The sequence below is a fragment of the Echiichthys vipera genome (assembly GCF_963691815.1).
Source record: "Echiichthys vipera genome assembly, chromosome: 17".
Lineage (NCBI taxonomy): Eukaryota > Metazoa > Chordata > Actinopteri > Perciformes > Trachinidae > Echiichthys > Echiichthys vipera.
Window position 1 is genome coordinate 6,434,867 of NC_139842.1, and position 15,105 is coordinate 6,449,971.

A 15,105-nucleotide genomic window follows, 5' to 3' on the forward strand; every position below is an offset into this window, starting at 1 on the left:
GTCCAAATAATGACAGCAGCAAACTGTATGCCACTCATTTCTAATATTATTATTATTAATAACCAGCATAAATGAAGTCCACTTCCAACTGTCCTAAATGGGTAAGTAAGGCACTCAGGAGAGAAACACACTGCTCTTCCATGATGAGCACTGAGGCAAATACTGTCAAATCCATCTCTTTTTTATGACATTACGCTGACACATTTGGCTCAAGTGCGTGAGTACATGTCCTTTACTGGTCCCATGGAATTACTCAGGGAAGAAAAAAGGCAGCGTATCTCAAATGAAGGCAAATGTGATGGCAGCTCTTAATGACCAGTGCACTAGTTTTATCATACCCACATTATTTTTACCTCCTGTGGGAAACATTACCTTGTTCCTTTGATAATTCTAACAGATTTGACACCTTTGGTCAATCATTTCTGTGACATTCATTATTTTCTACCTGCTATTTCACTGACACCTTAGAGTCAAGTAGAATTAGACTCAGAGGATATTTTCTATTAGTAGGATAAGCAGCGGGTCGGTGGGTTGGTCATAACAATTAGTAAGTGAATAATGATTGTACTAAAAGATGAGCTTAGAGCCCCAATGAACCGACAAAAGACAAAGACTTATTATTCAATGATTCCGTACATCAGTTCCTGAGGAAGCAGTTTGATTAGCTCACCTGGTTTGGGTTTGGGTTTGCGGCCAGGTTTTCCTTTGATTTTAGGAGCCGTCTCCTCTGGCTTTGTTCCCACTTCTTTGCCTTCTTTGCTGCATTTGCGGACTCGCCTCCTGGAGCAGCTGGCCACGAGCAGGGCAGGGGACGGTTCAGCGCCTGGACGGATGCAGAGAGCTTTAGAGAGGCTTAATGGTTTATGTGAAATATTTGACCAATATGCTCCTTGCGCATTCATCTTGGCTGCAGGACATTATAGCTATTCAGGTTTAGAGGCATGCTGTTGTCTGTTACCTGCAAACCTCTCGACTGAGCTAAGCCGGTCGGCTATTATAAACATTATGTCTTCTTGAGTATGTGCACTCTGCAGTGTTCACTCCCTCATAAAACATGCTGGAAGCACCTTGCTTGCAAAGAGGAAAATATTTACACCAGCTTCTAATGTGCAGAATTCAACACGAGCACCCACAGAGATAAATACTTTAATGTAACAAGGTGTATGTATGTATTTTCCTCACTGTATTTGATGTGGACAACCCATAATATACACTGGAGATCAAAATTAGAGAACATAGTGTAAATATTGAAATACTGTTGTTTGCTATCTGCCAATAGCATTAATGCAAATGCAGACAGGCGTGATCCTAAGCCACCAAAGTTCAAACTAAGCAGTGAGGGTAAGATGCAATTTAACGTAAACGTATGTTTGTTTGTGTGTGTGTGTGTGTGTGTGTGTGTGTGTGTGTGTGTGTGTGTGTGTGTGTGTGTGTGTGCCTGCTCACAGTGGATCTTGTAGTCTGGTGGCAGCAGTCTAATGTGGGAGAGGGGGATGCGGCCTGTGTCGCCATCGTCAAACTCCACCGTGATAAGATCATCATTCTCGTCAATATCTGAACTTCCTGTTTGGGGGAAAGAAACAGTCAACAGTAAGCAGAGAACGTTTTATTTGACACGTTTAAGAAATGAAAGACCTGTAGTACTCTACTATTTTTGATTTGTATAAGTGTGTGACTAGCTGCCACTCAATCAATATTGCTTATTGTTTATTGTAGTAAAGCTCACTGAATGTAAAGTGTTCAATAACAACAGAACCCATTACCATCCAGCTCTTCAAAGTCATAAACTCTGCTACATTATACTCTGTAAAGATCGTTAAATTTGTTTGTTTGCTTGTTTGTCAACTACAATTAAATGATCCTTGAAGTGGTGGGTGTGCTGTACCGTTGACAACACTGCCGGGGTAAAGGCAGCGGTACTGCTGGCTCCAGTAGGCAGCAATGCGGGTGCCCTCTGGGAGGTAGCGTACGGACGGAGGCTTCACATCGATAATCTGCAGAATGTATTTGCATTATTTCACAGGACAGACTTTGCACATGCACATAACAATTTCACCTGTCCATATGTGAAAGTTTACTCACAGCCTCCTGCAGCAGTTGTTCCAAGCAGTAGATGTGTGGTCGGTTCCCTCTCTCCCCTTCCACCACTACGCTGTATCTGTACGCAGGAAATGTGGGAATGGGGTCAAGGTCAAAAGTTTGGTGTCAGTGAGTGTGGAAGAGAGCTTTTAACGACACTGTCTGACAGTTTCAAGAGACACATCAGCTGCCTCTGTGCAGTGTAAATGGCCCTTGCAGAGACGGCACTCAACCTTTATCTATATTCTGATCGCTGTGATGTGCAACAGGCTGGGAATGCATTGCCTTTTACTGAACTTAACTACTACTGTTGTACTTTGGCTCTGCCTGAAATACTGTTCAGAGCTGAGCACGGCAATACTCACATCCCCCTGGAATATTAATCCCGCCTGAACAGTGTTTCAGTCTGTTTGTATTCTCTTAATTAAGCCACTCTGGATTTGAGCAACAGCTAAATCACCAATATTAGACCTAAATGTAATGTTTTCATGCATGTATTTCAGTTTGTGCATGTTTACAGTGGAGGAACAGCTAGGCTGACTCTGTCCAAAGGTAACAGAATCTGCCGAGCAGCACATTATAATGTAAAAACAACAATCGAGTCAGACTTGCTGTTTACAAGTCTTTATGCTCAGCTAAGATAACCGACAGTAGGCTTTTGCGTTCTAAACAAATAACTACATTTCCTAAAATGTCAAAGTATTTCTTTTAGAGTACAGAGAGTGTTCCTGCACGTAGGAATCTTGGAGTGACCCCTTAAATTCCTTCTCTCTGTGTTGTGCAGATGAAAAATGAACAAAGCTTTGCAACCAGGCACTTTGGTTTGCACTTGCAGAAGCTACCTAACAATATTTTCGTAGTTTAAACATAGTTTAAATGTCTGGGGGGTTCTCCGCACATCCTCCAGCAATGTGCAGCCGAATCAGGTACTTCTCAAATCAAGGACAGCAAACTTCAGCTGGGACAAAAATTGGAGCACACTGATGGATTGGCTGCTTATAATAGTGCAAACATGTGCTTCCACTATTAGAGGCTGCAAAGCTTTTTTTTACCCTCTAAAGTTTAGATGTGCACTCACATGTCAGGGGAGTGTACAGTGTTCACGTGTCCTGCGTACAGTAGCTGGTCATCCATCGGGATCAAAACTCTGAGTCCGTCCACCAGAGAATCTTTATCCAGCACGCACTGCACTGGAGCTGAACACAACACCACATAAATACATTTAAAAAAAAGGATATTTATGTTTACTGTGTAAGCCACGTCTGGAAGCAGCAGTGGATGGTGTTTTTGGGTACTCACCAGGTGTGAGGGACCTCTCTGATACGCTGTTGCTGCGCGGTGGGACGAGTTCGTCTTCGCTGAAGCTGCTGTCCTGGTTGGGCTCAAAGTCTTCGTCTGCCGCCATGCTCTCCATCAGCCGGCTCACCGCTCCCCTGGACGGCTGCAAAAACATGCACACATGGGCTTTCATCTCCCTGCGCTAATTATGCAATAAGTCATTAGGGGGCATCTGTTTTTTTGATTGTGGAATGCACTTGACATTACTTGCAAGGATTTTCTTCTACTTTATGTTTGCCCACCAAACTACCAGGCAGACAAACCAGAAATGAACTTTCCAAAGTGAAAAGGTAACATATTATAACACTTATGCTGTTGAATACACAATCCTTTTCTGCTGTTCCACCGCCGCAAAGAGCTCGGCACACACTTCAGCTGCCTTTGGTGTTTCCAAAAACAAACTGGAGTTTGTGGCTGGTGGCAGATGGAGAGTAATGCAACACTTTGGCAGAAATCACACTTTACAAGAGGTTTACTTTTTTCTCTTACCAACAGAACAAAACAGTGTTGATTACATCACAAACAATCTGTTAACATCTGGAGACTTATTATTGCAGCGTGTTTTCGTGCAACACAGAAAGCTAGAAAGTAAAGTGGGAGGTCTGACAATTTAAACGTTCTGGTTTTGTCCTTGCCGAGATAATTAAGTTCACATCCAAAATGACTTTGCAGCTGATTCATCATCATCATCACTGACCTCTCTGGCCTTGGTCTTGGCTTTTGGTTGGCTCTTGCGGGCCGGGCTGAGGCTCAAAGGCACAGGGCCGTCTGTGATTGGGCTGCAGAGAGTGGACGGGCTCACAGGCAGAGGAGAGTCCTTTAGCTTCTTTTTCTGCTTTTCAAAAAAAACACAGAGTAAAAAACATGCATATGAATGACGGCACTGAAGATGTAGTGGACATCTTCACACACACACACACACACACACACACACACACACACACACACACACACACACACACACACACACACACACACACACACACACACACACACACACACACACACACACACACACACACACACACACACACACACACACACACACACACACACACACACACACACACACACACACACACACACACACACACACACACACACACACACACACACACACACACACACACACACACACACACACACAATGAGGGTGGGATGCTGCCAGGCTGCCTGCAGTTGTCCTTTCTTGTCAGCAACATAACACAGACAGCAGGGGAATGCTGCAGAGACTGAAGTACTGGGAAACCCTGCTGATGCTCTGACACACACGCACACAAACACACACGCGCACACAGGCACACGCACAATCAGACGCACACACAAGGATGTCAAGGGAGACAAAAGGATGTGAGGGAATCGGCGTTTGAGGGTGGAGGAGTGAAACTCTAACAGAGAAGAAAAGGAAGAGGAGCAAAGAGAAGTTGGGAAAAAAGGACTTGAGCCTCTTTGTTTTTCTGGCTCATCTCAGTTAGTGAATAACAACCCTATCAATTATTGACATACCTTCACCACATCTTTCCCCTCTCTGCTGGGCGGAGAGGGTTTGGGTCTGGAGGCTGGCTTTGGGGTGAGCGGTGGGACTGAGCTGGAGGAGGAGCTCTGACTGGCAGAAGAGGGGGCCGACACAGGCATCGGATTGGCCGATGTGGTGGCATCATGGAGGAATATCCTCTCGCTGCGGCGTCGCGTCCAGCCCTCGTCCTCGCTGAAGCATCCGACCCCTGAGCTGGTGGGCAGGTCGAAGCTGAATTGCCGTGGCGACCGGGGCGTTGTGCGTGGTTTGGGCAGGGGCTTGCGTTTGACTGGCAGCACGTCATCTCGCTTGGAGGGACTGGTCTGGTCGATGCGGCGGGTTGCCGGTGGCAACAGGGGGAGCTCTGGGGCTGAGCGTTTGCCGTGCAGCAAAGAGGGGAACTTCCTCAGTCGCAAGTCCGAGCCAGAGTCTGACCACTCGTACTCTGACGACCCTGATGGAGGAGAGGGTCACATGGTATGAAAACTCTAAACTCCTTGCTCTCAATCACACACATACACACAGAAAAATGCATCCAGTAATAAACTCAGGTGTTAGATTGTCTGAGATCAATAACCCTGTGAATGGGACTATTGATCAATTTTAAACTAATGCATAATTCACCGTGATGTGACAATTAGAAATGAATGAATATTTAACCATGAATCAATAACTTAAGCCTGATGAAAAACGCTGAGGCGCTGAACCTGCTCAACCTGCTCAACCACAAAAAAAAAACAGTAAAAAAACAGACTTCTCTGTTTTTTGGTTCAAATAACGAAAGCTGTGTTCTTCTCTACTTTTCTTTTTGCTTTTACTTTCCACAGAAAGGTCATAACACTACTCATATGTATCTGTTTTTTACCCAGAGTGCTTTGCCTGCTGCGGTGTTTGCCATCATGGAGAAGGCTCAGTGGGGTGGAGCTGACGGGGATTGCGCTCGCCGCAAACCTGGCCAGCAGACCCAGGCCGCTCTCCTCACAGCCGCCAGCCTCGTCCAAATCAGACTCATCCTCGTTGTCGTAGTCATCTCCGTCCTCTGAGGTTTCTGTTTCAGAGAAAAGATTTTCAGCTCAGAGATAAATGTGGCTGCGGCATGGCTCCGGGCCAAAGGTCAAATCACTTCCTACTTCTCACTTCCTACCGACACAAACAATGAATCATTGAGAAGTTGGATTAATAAAAGAAAAATGATCAAGATACAACTTTTCTAAGACAACAGACTAATTGAAAAGCCCTTTGTCGAAGGATAGAACCTATCTGACCTAACTCTGAATATGCTGGAGAGAGAAGTGAAAAACTGTTTCCTTCTTCCTCTGTCAGTGTGACAGGTCAGGTCAGAACACACAAAGAGGCACGCACACACACACACATACTGGTAGCAGCTGGTTAGCTGTGTGCAGTTAGGTCCATGGCAGCAGATGAGCAGGAGGAGCGTCTCCTCAGAGGTTAGACTGTTAACATTGTGGGTGGATGCACAGTACAACAACAAACCTTCTTTTTTGCGTACAATTTAAAATTAAATATAGCTCTAGTTTGTGTTTACAAAGTAACAGCAGGCTGAAAGTCAGTGTTTTGCTTACTGGTTGAAGTCAGTGACATCTGTAACCATGGCGAGCAGTGGTGTCATGATGTACCGAAGCACACCATGACACCACTGCAGCGAGGCAAGAAGCTTAACCAATGGAGGTCAGCAAAAACAAGGTGTTAAGTGTCTCTTTAACCAAAACAATAATGCTTGATGTGATTAATGATTATTTGAATTCAAGTTTACTTTTGTTGTGGCTTCAGACAGGAATAAAATAAATATGTAAAAAGACTAATATTGTAAAATTGTCAGGACTTGTTTTAGGAGCATGTGTTGTACTGTGAATGCACTGTGTGTTAACTGAAGCAGGCAGGCGATGCAACAGACAGGCACTGAGAGGACAGCCCTGTGAGGCCCCTTTGTATAATGTTGGAATGAGGTTCGAGTAACCATGGTTACATCCTATTATACATTAAGACAAAGTTGGTTTAGTGGAGGCAACCATGGCACTCATTAAAAGAGCTTTAATTTGTGAGAACAATAAAAAATACATTTTAAAAAAAAAGGTAAAAGTTAATATTCTGTGTATGTAGTTCAATTTCAGCATGGTCCATGTTAGCGCTCATTAGAGAATAGAGGGAGGGGCACTTCCTACTTACAGAGCAGGTGACAGGGGTGTGGCCTCAGGCAGGGCGAGGGCAGTGCGGCGGCGAGAGCGCAGCCTAGCCGCAGCGTAGCCTGGCCTTAGCACAGTCAAGCTTAAGCAAAGCTTTAGCTGCTAGCCGTAGCGAGGAAGCATAGGCTCAAGGCTGCGCTAGTCCTTGCCAAGCGTCTGTAATGTCACAGCAGCAGCAGCACAAGCACATGGAACAGGCTGAGAGACACTCAAAGCATCATGGGTAGGACAGGGAGGGGAGGGGCAAAGGTGAGAGGACAGAGCAAGGTGTCTGAGAGAGCAACATAAAAGGGAAAAGGGTTATTTGAAGGTTTAGTAGACAGAGGAGGGGCTCTATTGTCCAAATATCCCCAGCATCCAATATTTGTGATGCATTGATTTCCCCCACATCATCAAAATCTAGACCACATCATGAATAGCATTTAGTCTTATGTAAATTGAACTAAAAGAAATTCAAAAAGTTAACTATCATTACATATCTCTTAATTTTATGACCATTTAAACTGACCAGGAAATAAATATCTTGTTATCTGTCCTATCAAATTGAGCTCTGTGCGTTCTGAATAACATCCATGTTTAAAGTTTGACAAATGTAAAACCTTAAGCTGAACGGCGTTTTCCAGCCTTTGCCAGGAGGTCTAAAGGGATATTTGACGAACAGAGCAGTCTAAAGGATGTGTGAGGTGCAGCTGGACAGACTGACGGAGACGGACAGACAGATGAAGCAGACACAAGGACCACAGCGCTTTGCTTTCTGTGCCAATCAAATCAACACCTTTAATAAAGCTTATAGGTACCAAACTGTAATACAACTTTATGAAAGAATCTCACAATTCACACAATTTTTCAAATGTACAAATACTACAAAAACGGTTTGCAATCCAGGCAATAAAAAACACCATAGAAATAGGTAAACTCTTTTTTTAAAAAAAATAGGCAACTTTATAGAGAAGCCAGCAGCAAGAGAGGTAGATGGTCGAGCTAAAGCACAGTCTGAAAACAACTTCCGTAGCGAAACGCAAACAAAGACACACACGCTGTGACGAGGCTCATAGACACATTCCTGTCTGACTCTACAGCGAGGGGCTGTAAGATTGGGTCAGTAACCTTGGTCGAAGGAGTCGTCAGAGGAGCTGAGGCCCGCTTCCTCCAGCAGCAGGGATAAGTGCTTGTGTTTCTTCTTCTGAGACTTCTGGCTGGATAGCAGGGATGTCGGCGACGATGCAGACCGCCTCTTCCTGGTCGGGTTGCCGTGGGAATGCGTCCCTGAGAGAGAGGGCCAGCCCCCTCGAGCAGAATTGTGCTCCTCTGAATCTGAGTCTGGTGCGGAGAAAGTACAGTTAATGATTCATAAAATAACGTCAGACACCAAGAAGGTTTCTGCTGGACCTCAGCATCAACAGGACTCTGAAAGAACTCTTCCCCTTAAACCAGAACCTTTATTTTAAATGATTGACTCAGCTACGGTCAACATAACTAGATGTACTAATGTTTTACCACTACCATGAAGTAGTTGTATAATGCCACCATATCCGTGCAGCATGCTGGTCCTAAGAGAATGAGGGGTTTGATTGGAAGAAGTCTTTTCGTCGACTACTCAACCTGATCATAAGAAATACTCATTATACCCCAGAGGACAATATATATAAACCTAAAGAAATTGTAAGAAAAATAGAAATAAGTATAGCAAGACTGATATATCGGTCGGCCAATATTGGCCTGTCAGAGACATATTGGTATCTATGGATGTTTTCAAATATGAAAACTTTCATTACAGAAGATGTGAATGTTGGGTTGATTTAGAAATAGTGTCATACAGCTATTTATTATATTCTCATTTAAATGGGCAACAATTGACTGATACCAGCCAGGATGTTTATTTGGCTATTTATTGAATTTTTCATTATTCTTTACTTTTTCAGTGTTCATTCCTAGAATTGATTATCAATGTATATTCAAATTATTTTCTCAAATAAATTCTTTGTTATTATTAACATTCTTTGTTGATTGGTGCACGATCCACATGGAAAAGGATTTTCCAACCCAAAAATGATCTAAAATCAGTATTGGTCTCAAAAATCCCATATCAGTCGAGTCCTAGAATCAAGTTTGTACAATTATGGACATTATATTACAAAATATAGAAAAATATAAATAAATATGTATACTACATAATATAACAGCGTAAATATAAAAATGCTGAAAAATGGGATCCATGATAAAGTGTGTTAAAATGCAAGAATAGTATACATAAATTAATAAGAATATTAGCAGAAATGTACAATATAAACACCGTTTTAATGCCAGGATAAAAGAGCATTGAACCTTGCATTATTTTAAATATATTATTAGTCCTGTACTATTAAGTCAGTGTTGCACGGTTTGATATGATAAATTATAAATGTATGATGGGGTTATAGCTGCTGACGGGTGAAATAGAGAAACGTTTAATGGCCACAGGCAGGAATGAAGTGGGTGTTTCTCCGGGTTACTCACTGTTGGAGCAGCTGCTGAGCTCTGATCTCATGGGCGAGAACAAAGCAGTCTTCTTCTGTCCCTTCACCTTCCGGACGGTCTCCGAAGCAGAAGCCTTGGCGGCAGTCTTGTGTTTCCCTGTTTTCGCGGACGGGTGGATGCCACGCTCCTTCATCCGACTTTCCCCAGACTTGCCCTTCGACTTGTCTAACTTGTTGTTGGAGGAAAGTTTGCGAGATGCGCCGAGTGAGCCGAGCTGCGAGAGCGAAAGCGCTCTGTCGAGGTCTGACGCCAGCTGCTCCTGCTCACACACGTGGCCACGCTTCGCCTTCAAAACCTGACAACGCATCAAAAAACACTTTATTAACTAATCAGATCACAGGAGTTACACTGCAGCAAAAGTACAAATACGCTGGGTCTCCTACCTCCAGAGCATGACTGGTGGAGGGCTGGTCCTGGTCATTCCAGCTCTTCTTCTTCTTTTTCTTCTTTTTCATCTTCACTCCTCCACTTCCTGCCTCCGTCTCCTCTTCTTCTCTGGACACCCGAAACCTCTTCCTCTGTCCCTCCCCAGCTTCAGAGTCCTCAGAGTATTGCACAGTTCTACCCACCCTGAGACATTGGGATATTCGCACTGTTTTTGCACTGCTAAAAACTAAACAAGCAACTCAAAAAAACACAAAATTGGGAGAAAAAAACCCAGAAACTGGCTTAGTTTAAAGATGGCAATGTCACTCACTTTCCAGGCCTGCTGTCCAGTTTGGGAGGTGTAGCCAAGAGTTTCCTCTTCCTGGGTCGTCCTCTGCCCCGTCGGGTCAGACTCCGCCTCTCATCCTCCTGCTGCTGCCGCTCACTGTCACATGTGTAAAAGAGTTATAGGTGTGTGTTTGTCTGGTTGTGGAGACATTGTGTAACAAGAACAGCAATGTGATTAATTCATCCTGAATGATGTTCTTTCAGTAAGAACGTGAGCTCACCGCTTGTCCCTGCGTCTCTGCAGCTTGCTCAGATCTCTCTGCTTCTCCTTATACGTCCTCTGCAGCTCGGCCAGGTGGACACGGTATTCCACTTCCACTGCGTCCAACACGTCCACAGACATTTTACTGTAAAGCTGCAAAGAATTGAGAGAAAGTGTCACAACATTTTAACAACAAGACTTTTCCATCTCTGGGTGACAGTTTTCTTATCTTACCGGCTCTTCCTTCCTCTGCCTCCAGCTGTACTTCTTATCGGGGTCCAGCGTTCTGGGCAGGTCGATGCGGGACTGTTTCTCAATGGCCTCCAACAAAATCTGCTTGCTTGCTTCAAGAAGACAATCTAGACCATCTGATCAGATATGAATGGGATGCAGAGGATATTAAAACATTAGAGAATTGATGAGAGAATTAGACTTTATTCTTATTTTTAATTTCAACTCATCTTCTTTATTTCCTTTATTCCTCCCCTCTCTCATTCTCCGCCCTTTTCCCACCTTTCAGCCACTGATATCTACTGACCTTGCTCCAGGCTGATGTGCTCCATCTCTTGTTGGGCCATTTGGCTTAGCAGGGCCATCCCCTCCAGTGCCACCATCTCCAGAGCACCGGCATCGCTGCAGTCTGCACCCATGGGAGGGCTTTCTGTCTGCGGTGTCAGTGTCGGGGCAGGTGGGGTGCTGGGGCGGGCCTGGGCCATCTCACTGGCGGCAAGAAGAGCAAACATTCCCGCCATGGGATCCTCCGGAGCGATGGCCAGCGGTAGCGGGAGTGGCGAGCTGGAGGTGTGAGGAGGATAAATGGGAGTTTCACTGACACTTTCTTTCTGACTGGGAGAAATCGGGTTGATTGGAATGTCTGGCTGTTCTTGTTCACACGCTGTGCTGGTGATTTGTTCTAGTGACACACACATCTGAGCCGACTCCTGGCTGTCTGAATCTGCAGCGGTGCACGCCGGGTATCGTTCTGAATCCTTGATGACCTCTGGTTTTGGCTCAGCCTCTGTGAGTAGAGGAGGCAGGGTATACGCTGCCTGGCAGGAGTAAGATGACACCTCTGTTTTGATTTGCCCGCCTTCCTTCTCTTCCTGTTCCAGTCTTTCACCTTGTAGCGGTGGAGGGCTGGGGACAAGCAGAGGTAGCGGTTGAGGCTCGGGCTTCGGGGCGTCCCCCTCTTCCACTTTGTCCTGCCTGGCTACCCCAGGACTGCAGCTTTGGCGAAGAGGACCAAGAGGTTCTGCAGTCATGGCAAGCGGAGGCTGCTCCACACCTGGTTCCTGCTTGAGAAAAGATCCCGTCTTTGACGGCTCTAGTTTCTGTGGCTTGATGTCTACGTCCAGCAGTCTTGAATGGAGGTGGACTGAGGGTAAAGGGGCAGCAGAAGACGGTGAGCGGGAGCAGTGGGGTGGGACAACTTCTGTGTTTGCTCCTGTGGGTGCTGGGATGTGATAAGGGGGGTAAGGTGAGCCATATGGGGCAGTGATGGAATGGTAAGGGTAACCTGGAGAGAGATCTGCCAAAACAGTAAAGCAGAAATACTGAAATTAGAGTCACTGATAGATTAATCTGCACAGGTCTGAACAACCTGTAAACAATACAAGTCTCTCTAACTTCAGGGACATGAGGCTGAGCATCTGATGAAGCTGACTGAATGTTCAGCTTTTAAAACTCACCAGAGTAGATGCCTTGAATAGGTGCAGAGCCCGGCTTCTGTCCGTCTCTCTGCTCCCTCCGTCCCACCTCCCCCTCCGCGGCCACCTCAAGTTTAGGCTGCCGTGGCGAGGACGGGGGTGGAGAGGCTGAGCGGGGGGAAGGCGTGTGAGGCAGGGGCGTCGGTGGGTGAGACAACATTCTCTGCCCGCATTCCTCTGACTTGAGGGTGGTCATCGGTGAGGGGAGCGGCGGCAGCGGTGTGAGGGAGGAGGTAGACGGGGTTGGCGAGCGAGAGGGAGGGGGATGTTTGCGGGGGTGCATGATGGGCGAGGGAGATGGGGAAGATATGGAGGAGGGGCGGGGCTTGGAGTTGGCATTCCGCTTGTCTGCCTTGTCTTCCATCTCCGGCCGGTGCTCGCTGGCCTTTAAACGCTCCTGAAACACAGGAGAATAGGCAGCTTTGTACGCGCGTACGCATGATGCAACAAACTGTGCTTCAGGGTATAAAAATTAGTGTGTGCTTGCATTGTTTAAACTTCCCGGACTGTATTCTCCTGCAGCTGCAGGATGTGCTGTGTAAGTGGCAAATGTGTTACACAACTTTATGATGACATAAAAATGTGTGAAGGGTCATCATCTCTGGGAAATGACTGCAGCTTTTTCGCCAACCGAAAAAACATTTGTAACCCATTTGTTTTACAGATTGATGTCAGCAGGGAGCAATGGATAGGGAAGTCATAGTATTAAGATATGGTCGCATTGCTGGTTTTGCTCTTTTCACAGATTTGTTGACAATAAATAGAGAACTGAATATCCGCCTTATCCTTTAAGTATTGCTATAACTCTTCACCCAGTCATAGAATGTGGGTTTATGCGTGTATGCAATATCATTTGTCTCACTTCTAGCTCTCCGTTCCTCTACAGAGCCAGGATCTCTGTTTATTGATGATGGGATATGTGTAAGGATATTAATATTATGCACATAAAAGTCTCATAGAGCTGCAGGACAGCTGCACTTTGTTTATGTTTGGATGTTTAGGCGGATCTAACAATGTAGATGGATGTATGTAAATGTCTTTGAATATGTTTTTTGAAAAATGTGTAGTCATGGATACGTGTGCATTTAACAACGCAAAGTCCACTTACGACTAGCTGTGCGTTCCTCTGCAGCTCTAGGACCTGCGCTGTGTGCTGCTGGATCATGAGCAGCTCCTGTTGCCGGAGCATCTGCTGCTGGGAGAGGAGCTGGAGCTGGGCTGCATGCTGCAGCGAGCTGCCTGTACCGTATACCCCCGACCACACCGGGGCTCCACGCTCCAGTACATCACCTCCTGAAGAGCAATAGGGAGCAGCAGTAGAAGTGAGCTGTTTAGGTAGCATTCATTGGCATCACATTTGTCCTATCATAGATGAAGAAATGAGCCAGTGTTTAAAATGAAGATTTATATTCTGTCCTCTCAGAAGGACAAATATCCACCCTGTATTACAGTGAGTCCCAACCTTTCTTGTGACACACCTCCTGTCAGAAGAACTACCTTGACACCACCTGTGGGGCTTCAAATGTGTTCATTTGAATTGAATTTATAACAAATGTTATTTAAATATTAATGATATAATATGAATGTAATAGTGAATGTTACAATATACATACAAATGAAATGTGTGTAGGTGTAAGTTTTAACCATTTCAGTTAACTCAGGTCAGACTTTTCTTCTCGCTTTCTTACTATTTTAACACTCTTAATCACAAGGTGGATTTTACAGCTGACTCACTGTGTTGATATATATTTTCAATCGAGTTGAGCGACTCAATCTCTTCAACTGTAGAAGTAAAAGTGCCCCTGTTTGGGAATCCCTGCTCCATTTTGACGCTTTTACTCTTTCACTTTACAGAAGAGGATAATCATGTTTGAATGCAAATTGGCGCTCGAGCGCTACATGTGACCTATTCAAAGACACGAGTTGAGAGGCTTGCTGGTACCTCGCAGACACATTCCAGATATCTAGCAGGCTACATATCTAGCTACTGCTAATGAGAGCGCAAGATCTAGGTTAAGGGAAACCCTGGAGAGGGGTCGCCTGTAACAACAGGAACTGTAGTGTATGTATTGTATTTGCAACATGGACCAAAGTTGTTGTTGCACCAAGAGGAAATAGACTATAAATAGTGAAGACCCAGGCTATTTTGTGAACATCTTTGTTTTATCTCTGTCAGTGGTCAGTCGTGTTGTGTGAAAACTATAATAACTTCAAGACTCCAGATTACAAGAAAGCGAGTTGTGCAGTGTGAACAGTGCAGCCATCAGACGACTAGACAAAAGCCTTGTTGTGTGAACAGAAAGCAAAAATCTACTGGCACACAGTCCACAATGACATCTGGAGACTGTCACTCTTGTTGAATATGGTCTCATTTGTTTACAGTTATTAACAACACTAACATCTGTTTCAAAATTAACACGGCACATCACTTGTTTTTTTTGCTAAAAATGCAATAAGCAGTAGTTTTTATAAGAGATAAAATCATCAAAACCAACATCCCACACCCATACATTAGATATCATACACACACACACACACACACACACACACACACACTGGCTTTCGTACCGTAGTGTGGCAGGTGTTCAGTGGGGATGACTATTAGCTGTCCAGACTGCGGGTCCCTGGCAAACTGGTAGGGAGGGGGCATGGAGCCTGGCATAGAGGGTGGGTAGCCTGGGGGAAGAGTCTGGTGGAGTGAGGAAGGACCCAGGCCTGAATGAGAGGGGAGGGAAGAAAACGTGTGAAAAATGTTAGACAGACGGGGGAAAAAAATGTTTTTGCAGCTGAGCTAAAACTAACATTAAGTCAGCATCATTCTTCACTCAG

General features: G+C 45.0%; 1 protein-coding gene across 1 annotated transcript in view; it reads right to left on the minus strand.

Moving 5' to 3' along the window:
* tnrc18 (trinucleotide repeat containing 18) overlaps positions 1-15,105 on the minus strand; it is a 49,308-nt gene that overhangs the window by 7,973 nt on the left and 26,230 nt on the right. Inside the window, exons 8-26 of the mRNA XM_083931360.1 lie at positions 14,845-14,991; positions 13,385-13,569; positions 12,259-12,673; positions 11,109-12,098; positions 10,805-10,938; positions 10,590-10,723; positions 10,352-10,465; positions 10,038-10,224; positions 9,634-9,949; positions 8,245-8,457; positions 5,799-5,981; positions 4,924-5,387; positions 4,115-4,249; positions 3,379-3,520; positions 3,158-3,275; positions 2,083-2,158; positions 1,886-1,994; positions 1,447-1,563; positions 671-823 (exon numbers count right to left, since the gene is read on the minus strand). Of these exons, the coding sequence (XP_083787486.1) occupies positions 671-823; positions 1,447-1,563; positions 1,886-1,994; positions 2,083-2,158; positions 3,158-3,275; positions 3,379-3,520; positions 4,115-4,249; positions 4,924-5,387; positions 5,799-5,981; positions 8,245-8,457; positions 9,634-9,949; positions 10,038-10,224; positions 10,352-10,465; positions 10,590-10,723; positions 10,805-10,938; positions 11,109-12,098; positions 12,259-12,673; positions 13,385-13,569; positions 14,845-14,991 (4,332 nt within the window). The remainder of the gene's footprint in view (positions 1-670; positions 824-1,446; positions 1,564-1,885; positions 1,995-2,082; positions 2,159-3,157; positions 3,276-3,378; positions 3,521-4,114; positions 4,250-4,923; positions 5,388-5,798; positions 5,982-8,244; positions 8,458-9,633; positions 9,950-10,037; positions 10,225-10,351; positions 10,466-10,589; positions 10,724-10,804; positions 10,939-11,108; positions 12,099-12,258; positions 12,674-13,384; positions 13,570-14,844; positions 14,992-15,105) is intronic.